Source organism: Danio rerio, chromosome 1 (assembly GCF_052040795.2).
Source record: "Danio rerio strain M-AB ecotype USA chromosome 1, GRCz13ab, whole genome shotgun sequence".
NCBI classification, from domain to species: Eukaryota; Metazoa; Chordata; class Actinopteri; order Cypriniformes; family Danionidae; genus Danio; species Danio rerio.
The window spans coordinates 54,356,824-54,371,589 of record NC_141021.1 but is presented as its reverse complement, the minus strand read 5'-3'; the positions used below and the strand labels follow the sequence as shown (position 1 = coordinate 54,371,589).

The window sequence follows — 14,766 nt, the reverse complement described above, 5'->3', positions numbered from 1 at the left end:
GCTTTTTTTTATTTCTAAACAACTCTCCTTAGACATCTGAAATGTGTTGGCGAAGATTTCTGAAAACAGTGGGAAAGATATTGATTCTCATAGCACGTACCATTGTAGTTCAGGGGAATTTGCCAGCTCTCCTCAAAGACCCATTTTTCTTTAAAACCTTCAGCGTCCAAAAAAAGAGGAGAGGGAGCGGGCGCACCAGTCGGTTTCTTCGGTGATACCGGAAGCGAAAAAAGAACTCAACAAGTCGGGCTGTTTCCCAGAGTTTCTTCCGTCTGAATAAAAAAACGTTAAACAGAAAAGAAAAGAGTACAGCTTTCTCCGGAACGATGGATTATCGACCACTGCTCGTATAACCCGAACTGTTCCGTCAACAAAATAGTGTTTCTCCCGCTGTCATCAACCGAGAGACCGAGCCCCGCTGTCAGCGCCGACCGGGGAAATTCACAAGCTCGGTAAAAATTCTCCGGTGTACTGCTCGCCTGAAGATGTTCTGCGCGACAGTGAGTGATTTTCCTCGTCTTTATGTCCTCAAGTCAGTTCCTGTTCGTCTTGACTGCATCTCCCTTTTTCGATCCACCGACTGTCCGCACCATAACGGGACCCCCGCTGTTACCGGACAGACGAACGCGAGAGGCGTCCTCAAATGCCGTCGCAGTCAAGTCAGTCAGTCACTAACACGGGCAGTGCACATTGCGACAGTCTAATCCGTAGAAGCACCGGAGGGATCTTGCTTGTTGGCTAAAAGCTTATACTGACGCTGCGTTTAAAAGGCACGGGATGAGTAAACGTCCCCTCCGCGTGAGTAAATATCGCTTATCGCCTCGGTCGACCCGGGGTAAGCGGGTCGGGGAGGCGTCGAACTGGTAAATTATTGATCAATGTAGCAACTGGCAGCGTGTGGCGCTCCGAGGCCGGCCGGTGTGGCAGCTGCAGCTTTGGGGCATTAGTAAGGGCTGTGGGAAAATCATGGACGGCGCGGATTACTGAACACCAAGACAGACTGTACACACACACACATACAGGGTGGAAAAAAACAACTGAAATAGAGCACGAGCAAAAGTGCGAACGCACAGAAATAACCAAGAGTTCGAGCTCGCCTGTCTGGTGATCGGCGCACTGATTGTTCAGTGAGATTCAGGGGGGGGGTCGACATTTTAAGAAGAGTTTCTGTTTGTAATATCTGGACGCAATTTGCTGAAGTTCGGTTCGCGCGGTCCAAATTGTCTTTTGGCGCCCCTAGCGCAGTTGTTTGACTCGATTATTTATTACAAGACGTTTAAACAAAACACGATTTTTGCGATTTATGTTTGATAACGTCAAAAATAATGAGAATGTAGGGTATTATGTCAGCTACATTTAAAAATATCCAGCAGCTGTTGATGGTTACCATCTAGATTTGATGGCTATAGGTTTAAGCTATTTATTATAAAATAGTTCTAAGAACTTTTTCGAAAATTCGAACGTTGCTTGGAATGAGTGACGAATAATTCTATCTGGACATATTTCCAATTTGGCGGGTAAAATGTTAAAACTCTACTCTGTAAAAAATTCAGTTTGCCTTAAATTTTTAAGCTGAATCAAATAAACCTTATGAGTCCATTAAACTTATATTATGTTATACGGACTTAAAACAGCTTACTTATAAAATTAAGTTAGAACATGATTAACTTAATCTTAAGTTTAATAAGCTACAATTACCTAAAAACATGTGCTGTCAGGGCTAATTGATCATATAATTGTTTATAGTGTGAAAAGTTCAGATGCAAAAACCTCTAAATCCCGTCTGAATTTTTCTCCTAAAATAAGCATCTTTTTCAGCCTCATGGGTTTATGTTCAGTTATTTTACTTAAAGGCAAAGAAGAGAACATGTTTGCCACTATAAAACTAAAATCACTGAGCCTACACCCAGGAGTCTGCGAAAAATGATAATTGTAGAAGAAAGCATCAAATGGCATTTTGGTTTTTGCATCTAAACTTCTTAATTTTAGTAGTCAACTTAAGACACAGTTTCAGTTCTTGCTAGCATGGCTAGTACTACACGTGAATAGGCAGTGCCATGAGGTATCCCGTACAGCCGGTGTCCCGCTGAGTGCCGGTGTCTCGTGCCATCCTTCAGATTGTGTTACTTCTAAAAAGCCACAAAAGAGCAGCAACAGCCCATTAATAATACAAGAAAGTGCATCATCATAACCTTCCGATGGGAAACCGTCCAACAGGTGCAGCATCACTTATTTATTTGAATTAACAAGAGTTGCATAGCATGTTTATATTTGGGCTTTTATAACTTCAGCCCTGATGGTGCAAAGTAGTCTCATTATAAATGTGATAGCCTTCGATTTTCCTTGATTTGTGCTGATCAAGATTCGTGTATGCAGGACATAAATTGTGATTTAAATAACTTCTGATAGATATAGTTTATTCGGAAGATTAATTTCACAACCCATATTTTCCAGGAAAAGTGTTCTGCTCTGATGTTTCCTCGGCCAGATTTCTTAAGGGGATACATGAACGGGAATGATATGAGCCACATGGTGCAGTTCTTCTTTAATTTACAAAATATGTATAAGGTATAAAACTCTGGATTTCTAAATAGTTTAATTTATTATTTATTTAATAAATGGGCTAAAAATTTAGTAGGCTTACCATAAATCTTCACTCAAAAATTAAATAATAAGCCAAGCAGTTTATTTGAGATTGTATTCAGAGTTGTTGTTAATATAGCTTATAATACATTGGAAGTACTGTACGCTTTTTAATGTTTATTACAAATAATTTAATGAATGATGCTCATGCAAATTTAGAATTTTCTGAGATAATTCACTTAGTCTTTATTATTATTATTATTATTATTATTATAAGGTGTAGTCTTTATAAAAACATGAGGAAGACTAAATGAGAATAAAAATCAATATATAATTACAATGATGTTTAATAATAATTAACTAAAAAATGAAATAATAGATCTTTTTATTATTTGTTCCTGTTATATTGAATGAAAAAAATAATATGAACAGTAAAACAAAATTTATCCCTATATAAATTAATATAAAGCCATACCCCATCGTTTATATATTTATCTTTTTAAACGAAATGATTAAAGTAAAACGTATAATTTAACTCTATGGTTTTGTAATTTTATCCATCTTACAACTGCTCTCTTTTTGTGAAAAGGAAAAAAAACGTATTAATTTTAACACTAACAATGCATTACTAACAAAAAATAACTTATAAAAAATAATGTACCATTTTGTTTTGTGCTTTGTTTTTGAACAGAACTGATTTAAATATTTAACCCTAGTGCCATTTATTTAATGTTTTAACGAACACAAAATATGCGGGTATGGATTGCATTTTATAGAGTAGTTTCATTTAGACATAGATTTAACGAAACTAAAAAGAAAATATCGAATAACAAAATAAATCTTATGATTTTTACTAATTCAATATTCAGATAAAATCAGCTTATATTGTCCAGTGCAGCTAATAGCCTAAAATTCTAATACATTTCCATTCAGTAAAGCAATTTCACACATAAAAAAATTCTGATTTGACATTTGATGATCCAAATGATACATTAATTCAGTGTATTTCAATTAATAATAATAATAATAATAATAATTATTATTATTATTATTATTATATACAGAACAATTTAATCAGCTGAATAAATCCAATAGACTTAAAGTATAGCCTAATGAATTTTACTAAAAAAATTATACTAAATGTCAATAATAATACTAAAAATAATACAAATTATCACTTGTGACTCGATTGATTACTTAAATTAATACTCAACAAAAACATCTTAATAATAATAATAAGACAAAGTGCAATATAACAGATAATTCAAGGATCATTGTTTATTATAGCTTACTTTATTAGGATAAACTCATCGAAAATATTTTCAGCAGCTATTATTGTGCCGCTTTTTAACTATTCGGGGTTTTTACGCCCTATAAAGGATTTACCCATATTTATGGCACCTATATTATGAACACATAAATCTGCAATTGCAAACAGCCACCGAAAAGACAATTCAAGCCCAGTTTTGATCCTCAAAAGGTGCGTTTATAATCTTATAATGCAATTCTGTTAAATGCACGACGTGCGTTTATTGCAGCGGAGCTGAAAACACTGCAACTTCTCTGAGAAATCATCCCCGTTGGCTCTATTTTCACACGGGACAATTAGAGCCAACAGTAAACTCGAGTTTTAACGATGGAATAATGCGTTCCAGGTCGATTTTGGAGAGAACCGGGCTCTCCGGTAATTGCGTTTGCACAGCGCAGGAGAAAGTGCGAGCGACGCGGGTTCAGCATCACTGAAATCCCGCTGCAAGTTAATGAGAGTCTCTGTTCACCGCAGCGCCTCTTAATATGACCGCAGTGCAGCACCGGCTGAACCACGCTGTTTTAATACCTGGCAGAAGACAAGACAGCAGCTGTAATAAACTCTCGGTGCAGAAACCCGACCTGCAGCGGACTGTGAGGCGTTTTTATTCAAATGGGTCACTGGAAATTTTAGCTGCGCTCAGATGCGAGGAATTTTCACAACACCGCGCTGAATTATGACAGCATAGGTTACTATGACTTTACTGTAAAAACAGTGACGATGTTACAAGCATTAGGGGTTTCCATTATACACAATCATCGTGTCGTTATATTTAATAATGCTAATATAATACAGCTAAATCATTCAATTCTATTAATACCATATGAATATTGAAGGTTATCACCGCAAACAATTAAGTCAATGGCTATAGTACAATAAATAATTCTGTAGATACAAAAAATTAAACCTCAAATATAATATTAACAGGCCAAACTGCGTAATTAATTACACGGTTTAAAAATTTGATTAATTTATAGCTTTTTAAAGTGGAAGGCTAATAAAAGCTTTCGTTTACACATTTCGTTAGCTTTTTAATTGTTACAATTGTTATGATCTTATTGAACAACCTAATCATTATTTTAACAGTAAAAAATAGAGAGACACTTATGGCCTTTGAGTTCAATATAATATCAGACAATATTATGAAAACATTAATATTAAAATAATATTACAATATTGGTTTCCTAAATTGTGAAAATATTTACAAAAATGACACTACTCTGTTAATAATCTATACACTCTTAGAAATAATGGTATAGGAGCTGTCACTGGGGCCTTTTCAAAAGGTACAAATTTGTACCTGAAGGGTTCAAATTTGTACCTTAAAGGTACTTTTTAGGTACATTTGGGTACTAATATGCCTCTTTGAGGTACCAATGTGGATTCTTTGGGTACAAATATGTATCTTTTAAAAACTGCCCCAGTGACAGCTCCTGTACCTTTATTTCTGAATGTAATAAACTTTAAAAAGTATTGCTTTTTAAAATAACTGGCCTCTTTCACATTCAGTTATAGATTGCATTATTATTTTGACAATTATTTGACATAATTGACAATTATTTGAAAAATTATCATCACTTTTGCATTATGTTTTTCAGTGTGTTGGACATATTTGCAAGCAAATTGTTGATAAAAATAGTGAAACTTCAGGCCTTATTTAACCTTAATTTAGAGAGCATGATGAAAACATTACAAATAATAATGATGAATTATAGATGAGTGCTGGTTTTCTTAAAGAGAGGAAAGTTGAATGGATTAACAATTATTACATAATATTAATAACAATAATAATAATAATAATAATAATAATAATAATAATAATCTACTAATTAGGCATAGGCCAGAGTAAGATTCTGACATTATGATAATCTTTGATAAAAATATCACGGTATTGTGATAACTGCTCTAAAATATGTGTTTTTAAATGTGTGGGTAAAAAACAAAAAACATTTTCACCATTGAACACAATATATTTTATTCTGGGAGCTTTTAGAATATTTTGGAGCAGTAAACATGTCAGCCTAATGAATTCAAATGAATTATTGACTTCAGCAGTCTTTATTAGTCTCACTGATTTCTTTACTATTTAAAACAATATCTTTGAACATCTTCTCTGCTGGAGATACTGTTGTCTTAAAAAAAACAGAGAAAAAAAATCTTACATATATTGTAGGAACAGTACAGCAGACAATTTTGGCAGTAGAAACGGTATACCTTAAAAACAGTTATCATCCCATGCCTACTACTAATACACACAATTTTTTTATCTGCAATAAACTAACCTGAATCCATAAATTGTAGTGCACTTAATTATAATGAGCACTGCATATTGCAAAGGGAAAAAAATACTGCATTGTCAAAATTTCCAATATCATGCAGCCCTATACTTTTTTGTTTTTGTTTGTTTGTTGTTGGTATTATTATTAAAAACATTGCCAAGTTTCTCCAAATACTTGTAATCCCTTAATTAATTGCAGGGAAAGACGATTAAATATGATTTCTCATGATAATACCGGGACATTAGAAAAGAAAATCTTGGTGTTTAGCCACGTACAAGTCTTAAAAGGGTCTTCAAAAGTCCTAAATTTGACTTAATGAAACATGCAGAAAGTAAAAACAAAAAAAGCTACCCAATCAAGTCGACATCCATCCAATCACCAACAATGCATCACAGTAAAACCTTATTTTTAATGTTTAAGTTGTCAGCATATTCCTCATTAAAATGCTTAATAGGGAAAGACAACCACAAATGATTTCTCATGATAATACTGGGACATTAGGAAAAAATCTTGGTGTTTAAATGCGTACAAGTCTTATAAGGGTCTTCAAAAGTGCTAAATTTGACTTAATGAAACCTGCAGAAAGTAAAAACACAAAAAGCTACCCAAACAGGCCGACATCCATCCAATCACCAACAATGCATCACAGTAAAACCTTATTTTTAATATTTAAGGTTGCCAGCAAATTCCCAATTAAATTGCATATTCAGGAAAAGACAATTAAATATGATTCCTCATGATAATACCAGGACATTATGAAAATAAATCTTAGTGTTTAACCACGTATAAGTCTTAAAAGGGTTTTAAAAATTCTTAAATTTGACTTATTGAAATCTGCAGAAAGTAAAAACTCAAAAAGCTACCCAATCGGGCCGACATCCATCCAATACATCACAGTAAAACTCTATTTTTTGTATATTTAAATTTTTAGAAAATTCCCCAATTAATTGCATATGCAGGAAAGACAACTAAACATCATTTCTTATGATAACATCGGGACACAAGGGGAAAAAAAATGTTAAAAAGTCTTAAAAGGGTCTTCAAAAGTCTTACATTTGATCTGATGAAACCTGCAGGAAGTAAAAACACAGAATTTGGTCACAAAGAAAGCAAAGACCTGCAAACCAAAAAGTGTCTTGCTTGACTTCATCTGCTGGCTGCCGATGTGCAACCACTTTTTTAATCTTGAGAGAAAGAGAGATACAGGAAAACTGCCATATACGAGTCTCCGCTCTTGTTTTAATCTGGCTCTCTAAGTGCAGTTTTGAATTACAAAACATTCTCTCTCTCTCTCTTTTTTTTCCTCCCCTCTGCTTCTTTTCTTGGTATTCTGTAACGGTTACTTCTGCTGTTCACTTTGAGGAGGAATGGAAGCCGACAAGAGAGAAAGAGAGCCAGAAAACCCAAGGAAAACACAGTTACTCCCAAGCAACAAAGTGGCAAGAATGCAAGTCTTGGCATCGACTGGTGCTCTTAACATTTTCTCATCTAAAAAGAGGACGTTTTGAGATTTAAGACAGCCCTGGCTCAAATTAGATTATAATTCACTGCAGGACATCCCCATTACGCAGGTATTGTGTGAAATGGAAACTATATGTGACCCCTGGAGCATAAAACCATCCTGCCTGGGTATATTTTGGCAATAATTGTATTGGTCAAAATGATAATTTTTATCTTTTATGCCATAAATTATTCCCATTTTATGTAAAGATCAAGTTCCATGAAAACATTTTGTAAATTTAGTAATATGCATTGAGAAGCGCATCACGAAGACCAGTGTTTCTCAACCACGTTCCTGAAGGACCACCGGCTCTGCATATTTCCCATGTCTCCTTAACCAAACACACCTGATTCAGATCATCTGCTCATTACACAGACTGAAAGGCCTGTAACAATTTAGACAGACAAAGGAGACATCAAAAATATGCAGTGTTGGTGGTCCTCCAGCGACGTGTTTGAGAAACACTGATGCAGACAACTTTAAAGCAGATTTTATCAGTGTTTTTGATTTTTTTTTTAACTCAAGTTAGGTTTCAGGAGATTGAAAAAAGAAAGATAAAGGTGCATTTTACACACTATAAAAAATTATTGTTGCTTTAATTTTTTTTAGATGAATATAATTTACTTTTATTTTTTTTTAAAGTTAAACTGTATATAACTTAAAAAATGTAGTCGACAAGTTAAATCGATTTGAATTAAAGCAACATAAAAATATGTCTTGATATTTTGTCATAATTTTTCTTTTAGATTTTTTTTCAAACTCAAATCCAATGTTTCCAAAAGGCCAATGAGACAGGAAAAAGTGTGTATCTTCAGTGTAACAAAAAATCTTGTTGCCTTGAATTTGAGTTGAATCAGATGAACTTTTCTAGTCATCTCAACTTACATAAATCAAACTGATTAAAATATTGATTTAAACTTTGTATAACTTAAAAAAATATAGTTGAAACTTCAGTTGAATAACCTATTGAAATATATTAAAAAGCAGCATAAAATGTTGTCTTGACTTTTTGTCCAGTTTCATGAGATCAAAAAAGTGTGTATTTTCACACGCTAAAAATAATTCTTGTTTCCTTAATAATTTTAGAGCGTTTGATTGATGTAAGTTGGTTCATTGTGCTGTGGGGACCCCTGATGAATAAACTTACCATGCCCAAAAAAATATATATATTGATTGAAACAGGTTGAAATTACTAGAAAAAATTATTTGATTTAATTAAAGTTAAGCCAACTTAAATAATTTTTTTTCAATCTCATAAAAGATTGGACTTAAGTTAGAACTTTATTTTTAATTTTAAGAAATTCAGGACAACAAATATTTTTATGTTGATTTGTTTATTTTGATAGGTTAATTCAACTGAAGTCAACCACATTTGTTTAACTTAATGTAGTCTTCAATTAAATTAACCTATTAAAAATTAAATCAAAGCAACATAATGTGTCTTGAATGTCTTTTTTAAAAAAATGTTTTAATTCTAGTCTTATTTTTCATGAGACAAAAAAAGTGTGTATTTACACACTAAAAATTCTTGTTGCTTTAATTGTTGTAGTTAAATCAAATTAAAATTTTCTACTCATCTCAACATACATCAAACTGACATAAAAATATGAAAGTTAAAACTTTGCAAAACTTAAATGTAGTTGACTTAAGTTGAATTGACTTAAAAATATTTAACAAAGTTAAGACAACAAATATTTTTGTTTTATTTTTTTAATATTTTTTTTATTTTTCTCAAGTTCAATCTTCTATGAGAAAAATAATGAAAAACTTTTTTTAACTCAAATTTTTATTTAAAAATGTAGTTAACTTAAGTTGAATTGACTTAAAATAAAGGTCCAAACTACTCTAAATGTTTGACAGTATCAACACAAATAATGTAAAACATACTCATTTCAAAACATATATGATTTACCGTAATCGGTTTTCTTGAGTCTACGTTAACTTAACTTACCGCATTTTACATTGTGGTTAAAGTTATTAATGTTATTTAAGTTAAACAATGTTAGTTCACTTTTACTCACTGTGCATCAACTAATGTTAACAAGCTCAACTTTAGATTTTAATAATGCAGTAAATTGTAAAAATGTTAAAAAATACATTAGCTGATGGATCGTTTTTCGAAAGTGTTACCCATAAACTTTGTACCATGTACAAGAACTGAAGCAAATAATGCCATGAGTTGAGAAAATATAGGCCGCAAATACATAAATGTTCCTACAAAATACTGGAGGGACTGATTTATGCTTTAATGCATTTAATACAATGGATTGCAGCCACATCCTAATATTAATACATTCTAAAAAGTTGTCCTGAAGGCAAAACAAACCGTAGGAGAAAAGGATTACACTTTGGTTTTGCCTTCGCTTGACTGTCTACACAAAGCACCATCACCTCAGGTGACAGGCAGCCGTTTGAGTCTGTGTGTGTGGTAATTTTAGTGAGGGGTGTGGTGAGCGCTTCGTTTATCTCCAGTTAACCACCGCGGGCCCCGTGGTCTGATAGCTGTAGATTTGCCCGGCAGCCCACAGACGCTGGCAAAGCCACAGACCACAGCGAGGGCACTTCAATACGGATAACCTATCTTTATGCAGAACCCTGCTCTACAACAGTCTGAAGCAAAGTGGTTTGGACGTACGTGACCCGAGCCTCAACGTGCACCAACATGGCGGCTGTTGTTTCGTCAAACGCAAACCACAAAACACAGCAAGACTTTTCCTCTATTAGATGGAATATGATGCAGAAAGTAATTCAGGAGGAAAAAGCCTTACTGGATTCATTTGCCCATCAAACAATAATTTACAAAGCCTCCCGATTAATGGGCTTGTTTTTTTTAATAATGGAAATTTGTACTCAAATCTCATCCTATTACTGTTAAAAGGCTTACGAGATTTTCCTCCAAAGCCTTTCATTTATTCAAACAATCTTTAGCGGGTCTGTTTCCCAACACGGCCTGCTTTTTACCACAGGGGAGATTTTCCAAAACACGCTTCAACGAGAAGCCTCAGTCTGAAAATAGTGTTTCAATTTGTGTCATTCTGAAATTTCAGGTCAGAGTTTCCATTGCAGTGTTCATGTTCCAGTGAGCAAACAGTGAAATAATCCCCTCGTTGCATAGTTTTTGCTATTAAATAGTAAAACCATGGCCACATAGTGCACTCATTTAACCTTTAACTGCACATTTCGGGTCTAAAGTTTGGCATGTAAAGCTCTACAATGCTGGCAGGATGCTGGATTTTCGTAGAACATGGAAATTAGCATTTAAAAAAAAATAATCTCTCTGGTTAACCCAAATTTAAAGATATTTTAACATTTTAAAGGGATCGTTCACCAAAAAAGGAATATTCTGCGATTTATTACTCATTCATTTTCCTTCAGCTTAGTTCCTTATTTAACAGGGGTCTCCACAGCAGCCAACTATTCCAGCATAGATTTGCACAACGCATGCCCTTCTAGCCGTAACCCAGTATTGGGAAACACCCATACACTCTCATATTCAAACAAACACACTACTCTTTATTACTCTGTTTGTTCTAAACCCAGAAGACCTTCGCTCATCTTCTGAACACAAATGAAGATATTTCAGATGAAATCCGAGAGCTCTATGATCAGGTAACGAGGGTGCTGAGATGGTCCAAAAAGAAGAACTAACAACATCGCCAAAGCAGTACATATGACTTCAGTGGTTCAACTGTAATCACATGAAGCAACAGGAACACTATGACACTTCAGCTGCTGACTCTTATGTTAATTATTCAATATAGTAAACACACAACCTGTTGCGGAAGAGAAAACAAAGTCAAATAAAAGTCATTAAAAAAAAAATGTGGGTGCTTAAGTCGACCCTCCGTCAAACCTCCTCAGGAATTTCAGCCTGATCTCACAAGGAAACGCAAGTATTTTACGTTTTGTCAGTTAATGGCTTATTCCAAATGTATGATTTTCAAAAGGAGGCGTGGCACCTAACCATAACCGTCATTTGGTGATGAGCAAATCGTACTAAATTGTATGAATTAGATTGTATGAATTCATACGAATTAGCCACTAAATCAAATAGTTATGAATTGCCGTGAGATAGCGTTGAATATTTTGACATAGTTTTTGGCTTCTTATCAGGACTTTGAACGTTTGAACGTACGGAGGATGAGAGTGCTCTCTGATTTCATCTCAAATATTTTGTGTTTTGAAGATGAACAAAGGTCTGAGGGCGAGTAATTAATAATAGAATTGTCACTTTGGGGTGAACTATCTTTTTAAAATCCGATAAAACACTTCTGTTGTACACCCTTATTATTTACACAATGACTATAAACAATGAATGACAAAAACGTCATTCTATTAATAATATATTGTCTGAAACCTAAAAATATTGTTGCCACTAATATAAAAATGTACTCACTATTTACTCTCTCAAGTGGTTTTAAACCTTTATGAGTTTCATTCTTGCATTTACCACAAAAAAAAGATATTTTGAAGAATGCTGAAAATCTGTAACCACTGACTTCCATAGCAGGAAAAACAAATACTGTGGAAATTAATGGTCAAAACATTTTTTTAAATATCTTTTTTTGTCTTCAAGAGATTAAAATATAAGAGTAAGAGTTTCATTTTGGGGTGAGCTATCCCTTTACTTTGAGGTTAAAGTCATACAACCATTCAATCAAAGCTTCAAGATTGATTTTGGAGACACAAATGCATCTTAATTAGCAAAACTTTTTTCTGGCCACAAAGATTATTTCTAGCAATAATCTAAAAGTCCAATAGGAAACCCTACTAGGCTTTTGGTCAAGGGATGTTGATTGGCCAACAAAGCCGCTTCTCTTGGACCAGCTGAAGACCAGGTGCACCTCCTGCAACTCTTCACTGGATTTGTGCTAAAGTTCAGTCTTATCCCGAGGCCTGTCTGTGATTTGTAAACCAGGACCAGCATCTCCACAAGTAACCCAACACAAAGGACGTTCCCTAAAAGCCAAATCATGCACTGGATCAGCGCAAAGTGACCTTATCAGCTGCCCGTGGCGTTTGGCCCGATACGCGCTCGGGGTCACTGCATACGCCTGGCTGTTCTTCAGACTCGCTCCTGTCCCTTTGCTTACAGCCACCAGCCAAACGCAAAACCCATTTGTGTGCCACCAGAGCGGACTTTGAGAGCTTCTCCAGCGGCTGTGAAATTTCTTGCCTCCTGCAGGTTTTGGGGTTGATCTGCAAGCCAGTTGTTTGATGACAATGCTGGTCCTCATTGTTTTCGCTTCTGGACGCTCCTGCGAGGCGAGAGGTCGGACTCCTGGGTGGGCGCCACCGTTTCGGTCGGTCCGGGGCGTTGACTTTGGCTCTCTGGGGTCTTTCAGAGCGCAGCCTGAGGGCATTCGGGCAGATTCTGGGGGGTCATTGGCGTGTGAAAGAGGATCGCTGGATGTGGGATGATAACAATGCTGCGGTGTGTGCATGTGTGTGTTATCTGGGGGTCAGATTTGCAGTGATCAGAGACGCTCTGGAAAGACACTAGGAAAATAAGTTTTGCTGGTTGTTCAAACTATTTAAAATGAGCTGAATAAACAAAGTTCTTTTGTTTTTTTGAGGGATATCTTAATTGTTTTATTGTTCAATCCACTTAAATTTGTAAAAACAATTAAGTTAACTTAATTGATTTGTGTTGAGACAACATGAAGGAATTGATCAGGGCAGCCCATGTAGAAATCTGATATATAGAAATAAAAGCAAATTACATATATGACATGTTTCGTATTTGGTCATATCTACGTATATATAGATCAAAATAAGATCAACATAATATATAGACATCATTTTATGTGGCCATATATGAACATATATATGAGCAATATCCCACGAGTAGCAGTGTGATATGGCTGTATATCGGCACTGGTGGAAGGCATACGTTGGCTCAAGGCTGCAGGCCGAGTGGCTCAGTTTCCCCACCAGAGACGATATACACTGCTACAAGTGAGATACTGTGTTTATATAACAGTTTGACGGAATAATCGTGTATTTAAAAAAGAAAATCAAACACGGAAAGTCTAAAAACCCTTTTTGTATGAGGAACTACTTTCTTCTGCCATTCATTCACATCTGCAGCTGACGTCAGAACAGCAGAAACAGTTGCTTAAAATTATTAGCCCCCCTGAATTAAGCGCCCCTGTTTATTTTTTTCCCCCAATTTCTGTTCTGTTCTGGGAAGATTGTTTCAGCACATTTCTAAGCATAATAGTTTTAAAAACTCATCTCTAATAACTGATTTATTTTATCTTTGTCATGATGACAGTAAATAATATTTGACTAGATATTTTTCAAGACACTTCTATACAGCTTAAAGTGACATTTAAAGGCTTAACTAGGTTTACTAGGCAGATTAGGGTAATTAGGCAAGTTATTGTATAATGATGGTTTGTTCTGTAGACAGTCGAAAAAAAATTAGCTTAAGGGGGCTAATGTTTTTGTCTGGTGATAAAAAATAAATAAATAAAAACAGCTTTTATTCTATCCGAAATAAAACAAATAAGACTCTCCAGAAGAAAAAAATATAATCACACATACTGTGAAAATTTCCTTGCTCTGGAAATATTTTAAAAAGAAAAAAATTCAAAGGGGGATTAATAATTCTAATTCTAATATATATATCCAACTCTTTTTAAAAGTCCCAGGCGAATAAAACAACTTCCTTTAAAAGCAAACAAAAAGTATTTGCCATAGAAATTGTTTTTCCCTTGTTCTTTTCAACTGCTATATTCCAGTGGCACATCATCAAGCATTATTCAGATTTAATTCAAGGGCATACAGTGTGAACAGCGCTGTTTTACTCTTGGCTGACTGCAGCTTTGAACAACAGCACAATAATTTAATAATCACACATTTTAGAGCAAAGTTTTGTTGAGTTTGCGACTCCTGACTGGGAGGCTAAACATTTCTTTCTTCTCATTTTTGGACGATGCTCTGTTTAATAATGAAGTCTGCGTATGTTTTATTCTCTCACTGGTCTCTCTTCACTGGCCTTCATGTCTTTCATTTTGTTTTTCCCTTCTGTTCTCTCTCCCCATCTGTCTTTAACAGGTTGAGACTTTTGGTTTGTCTTCTCCTGAGTT

The 14,766-nt window shown here is 34.7% G+C and overlaps 1 protein-coding gene and 1 long non-coding RNA gene across 30 annotated transcripts in view; one reads left to right on the top strand and one right to left on the bottom strand.

The window, feature by feature from the left end:
* The window catches only part of nfixa (nuclear factor I/Xa), a 253,724-nt gene that overhangs the window by 227,361 nt on the left and 11,597 nt on the right, over positions 1-14,766 (bottom strand). For 19 of the 28 annotated variants that reach the window (XR_015475478.1, XR_015475479.1, XR_015475480.1 and 16 more), the window contains exon 1: positions 101-957. The exons of 8 other annotated variants lie outside the window; for them this stretch is intronic. Coding sequence is in view for 8 of the 20 variants with exons in the window: in XM_087235002.1 (XP_087091128.1) it covers positions 101-103 (3 nt within the window). In the remaining 12 variants the exon portion in view is untranslated. Of the gene's footprint in view, positions 1-100; positions 1,140-14,766 lie in introns of those variants that run through there. One more of the 28 variants, NM_001366171.1, reaches the window with a different exon arrangement.
* LOC141375087 (uncharacterized) lies at positions 162-11,484 on the top strand. Of its 2 annotated transcripts, XR_015477026.1 has the most exons (4): positions 162-2,217; positions 2,455-2,568; positions 7,537-7,962; positions 8,102-9,108. It is a non-coding gene; the product is annotated as an uncharacterized LOC141375087 (long non-coding RNA). The 2 variants fall into 2 exon arrangements; XR_015477027.1 differs by lacking the exons at positions 7,537-7,962; positions 8,102-9,108 and adding an exon at positions 11,213-11,484.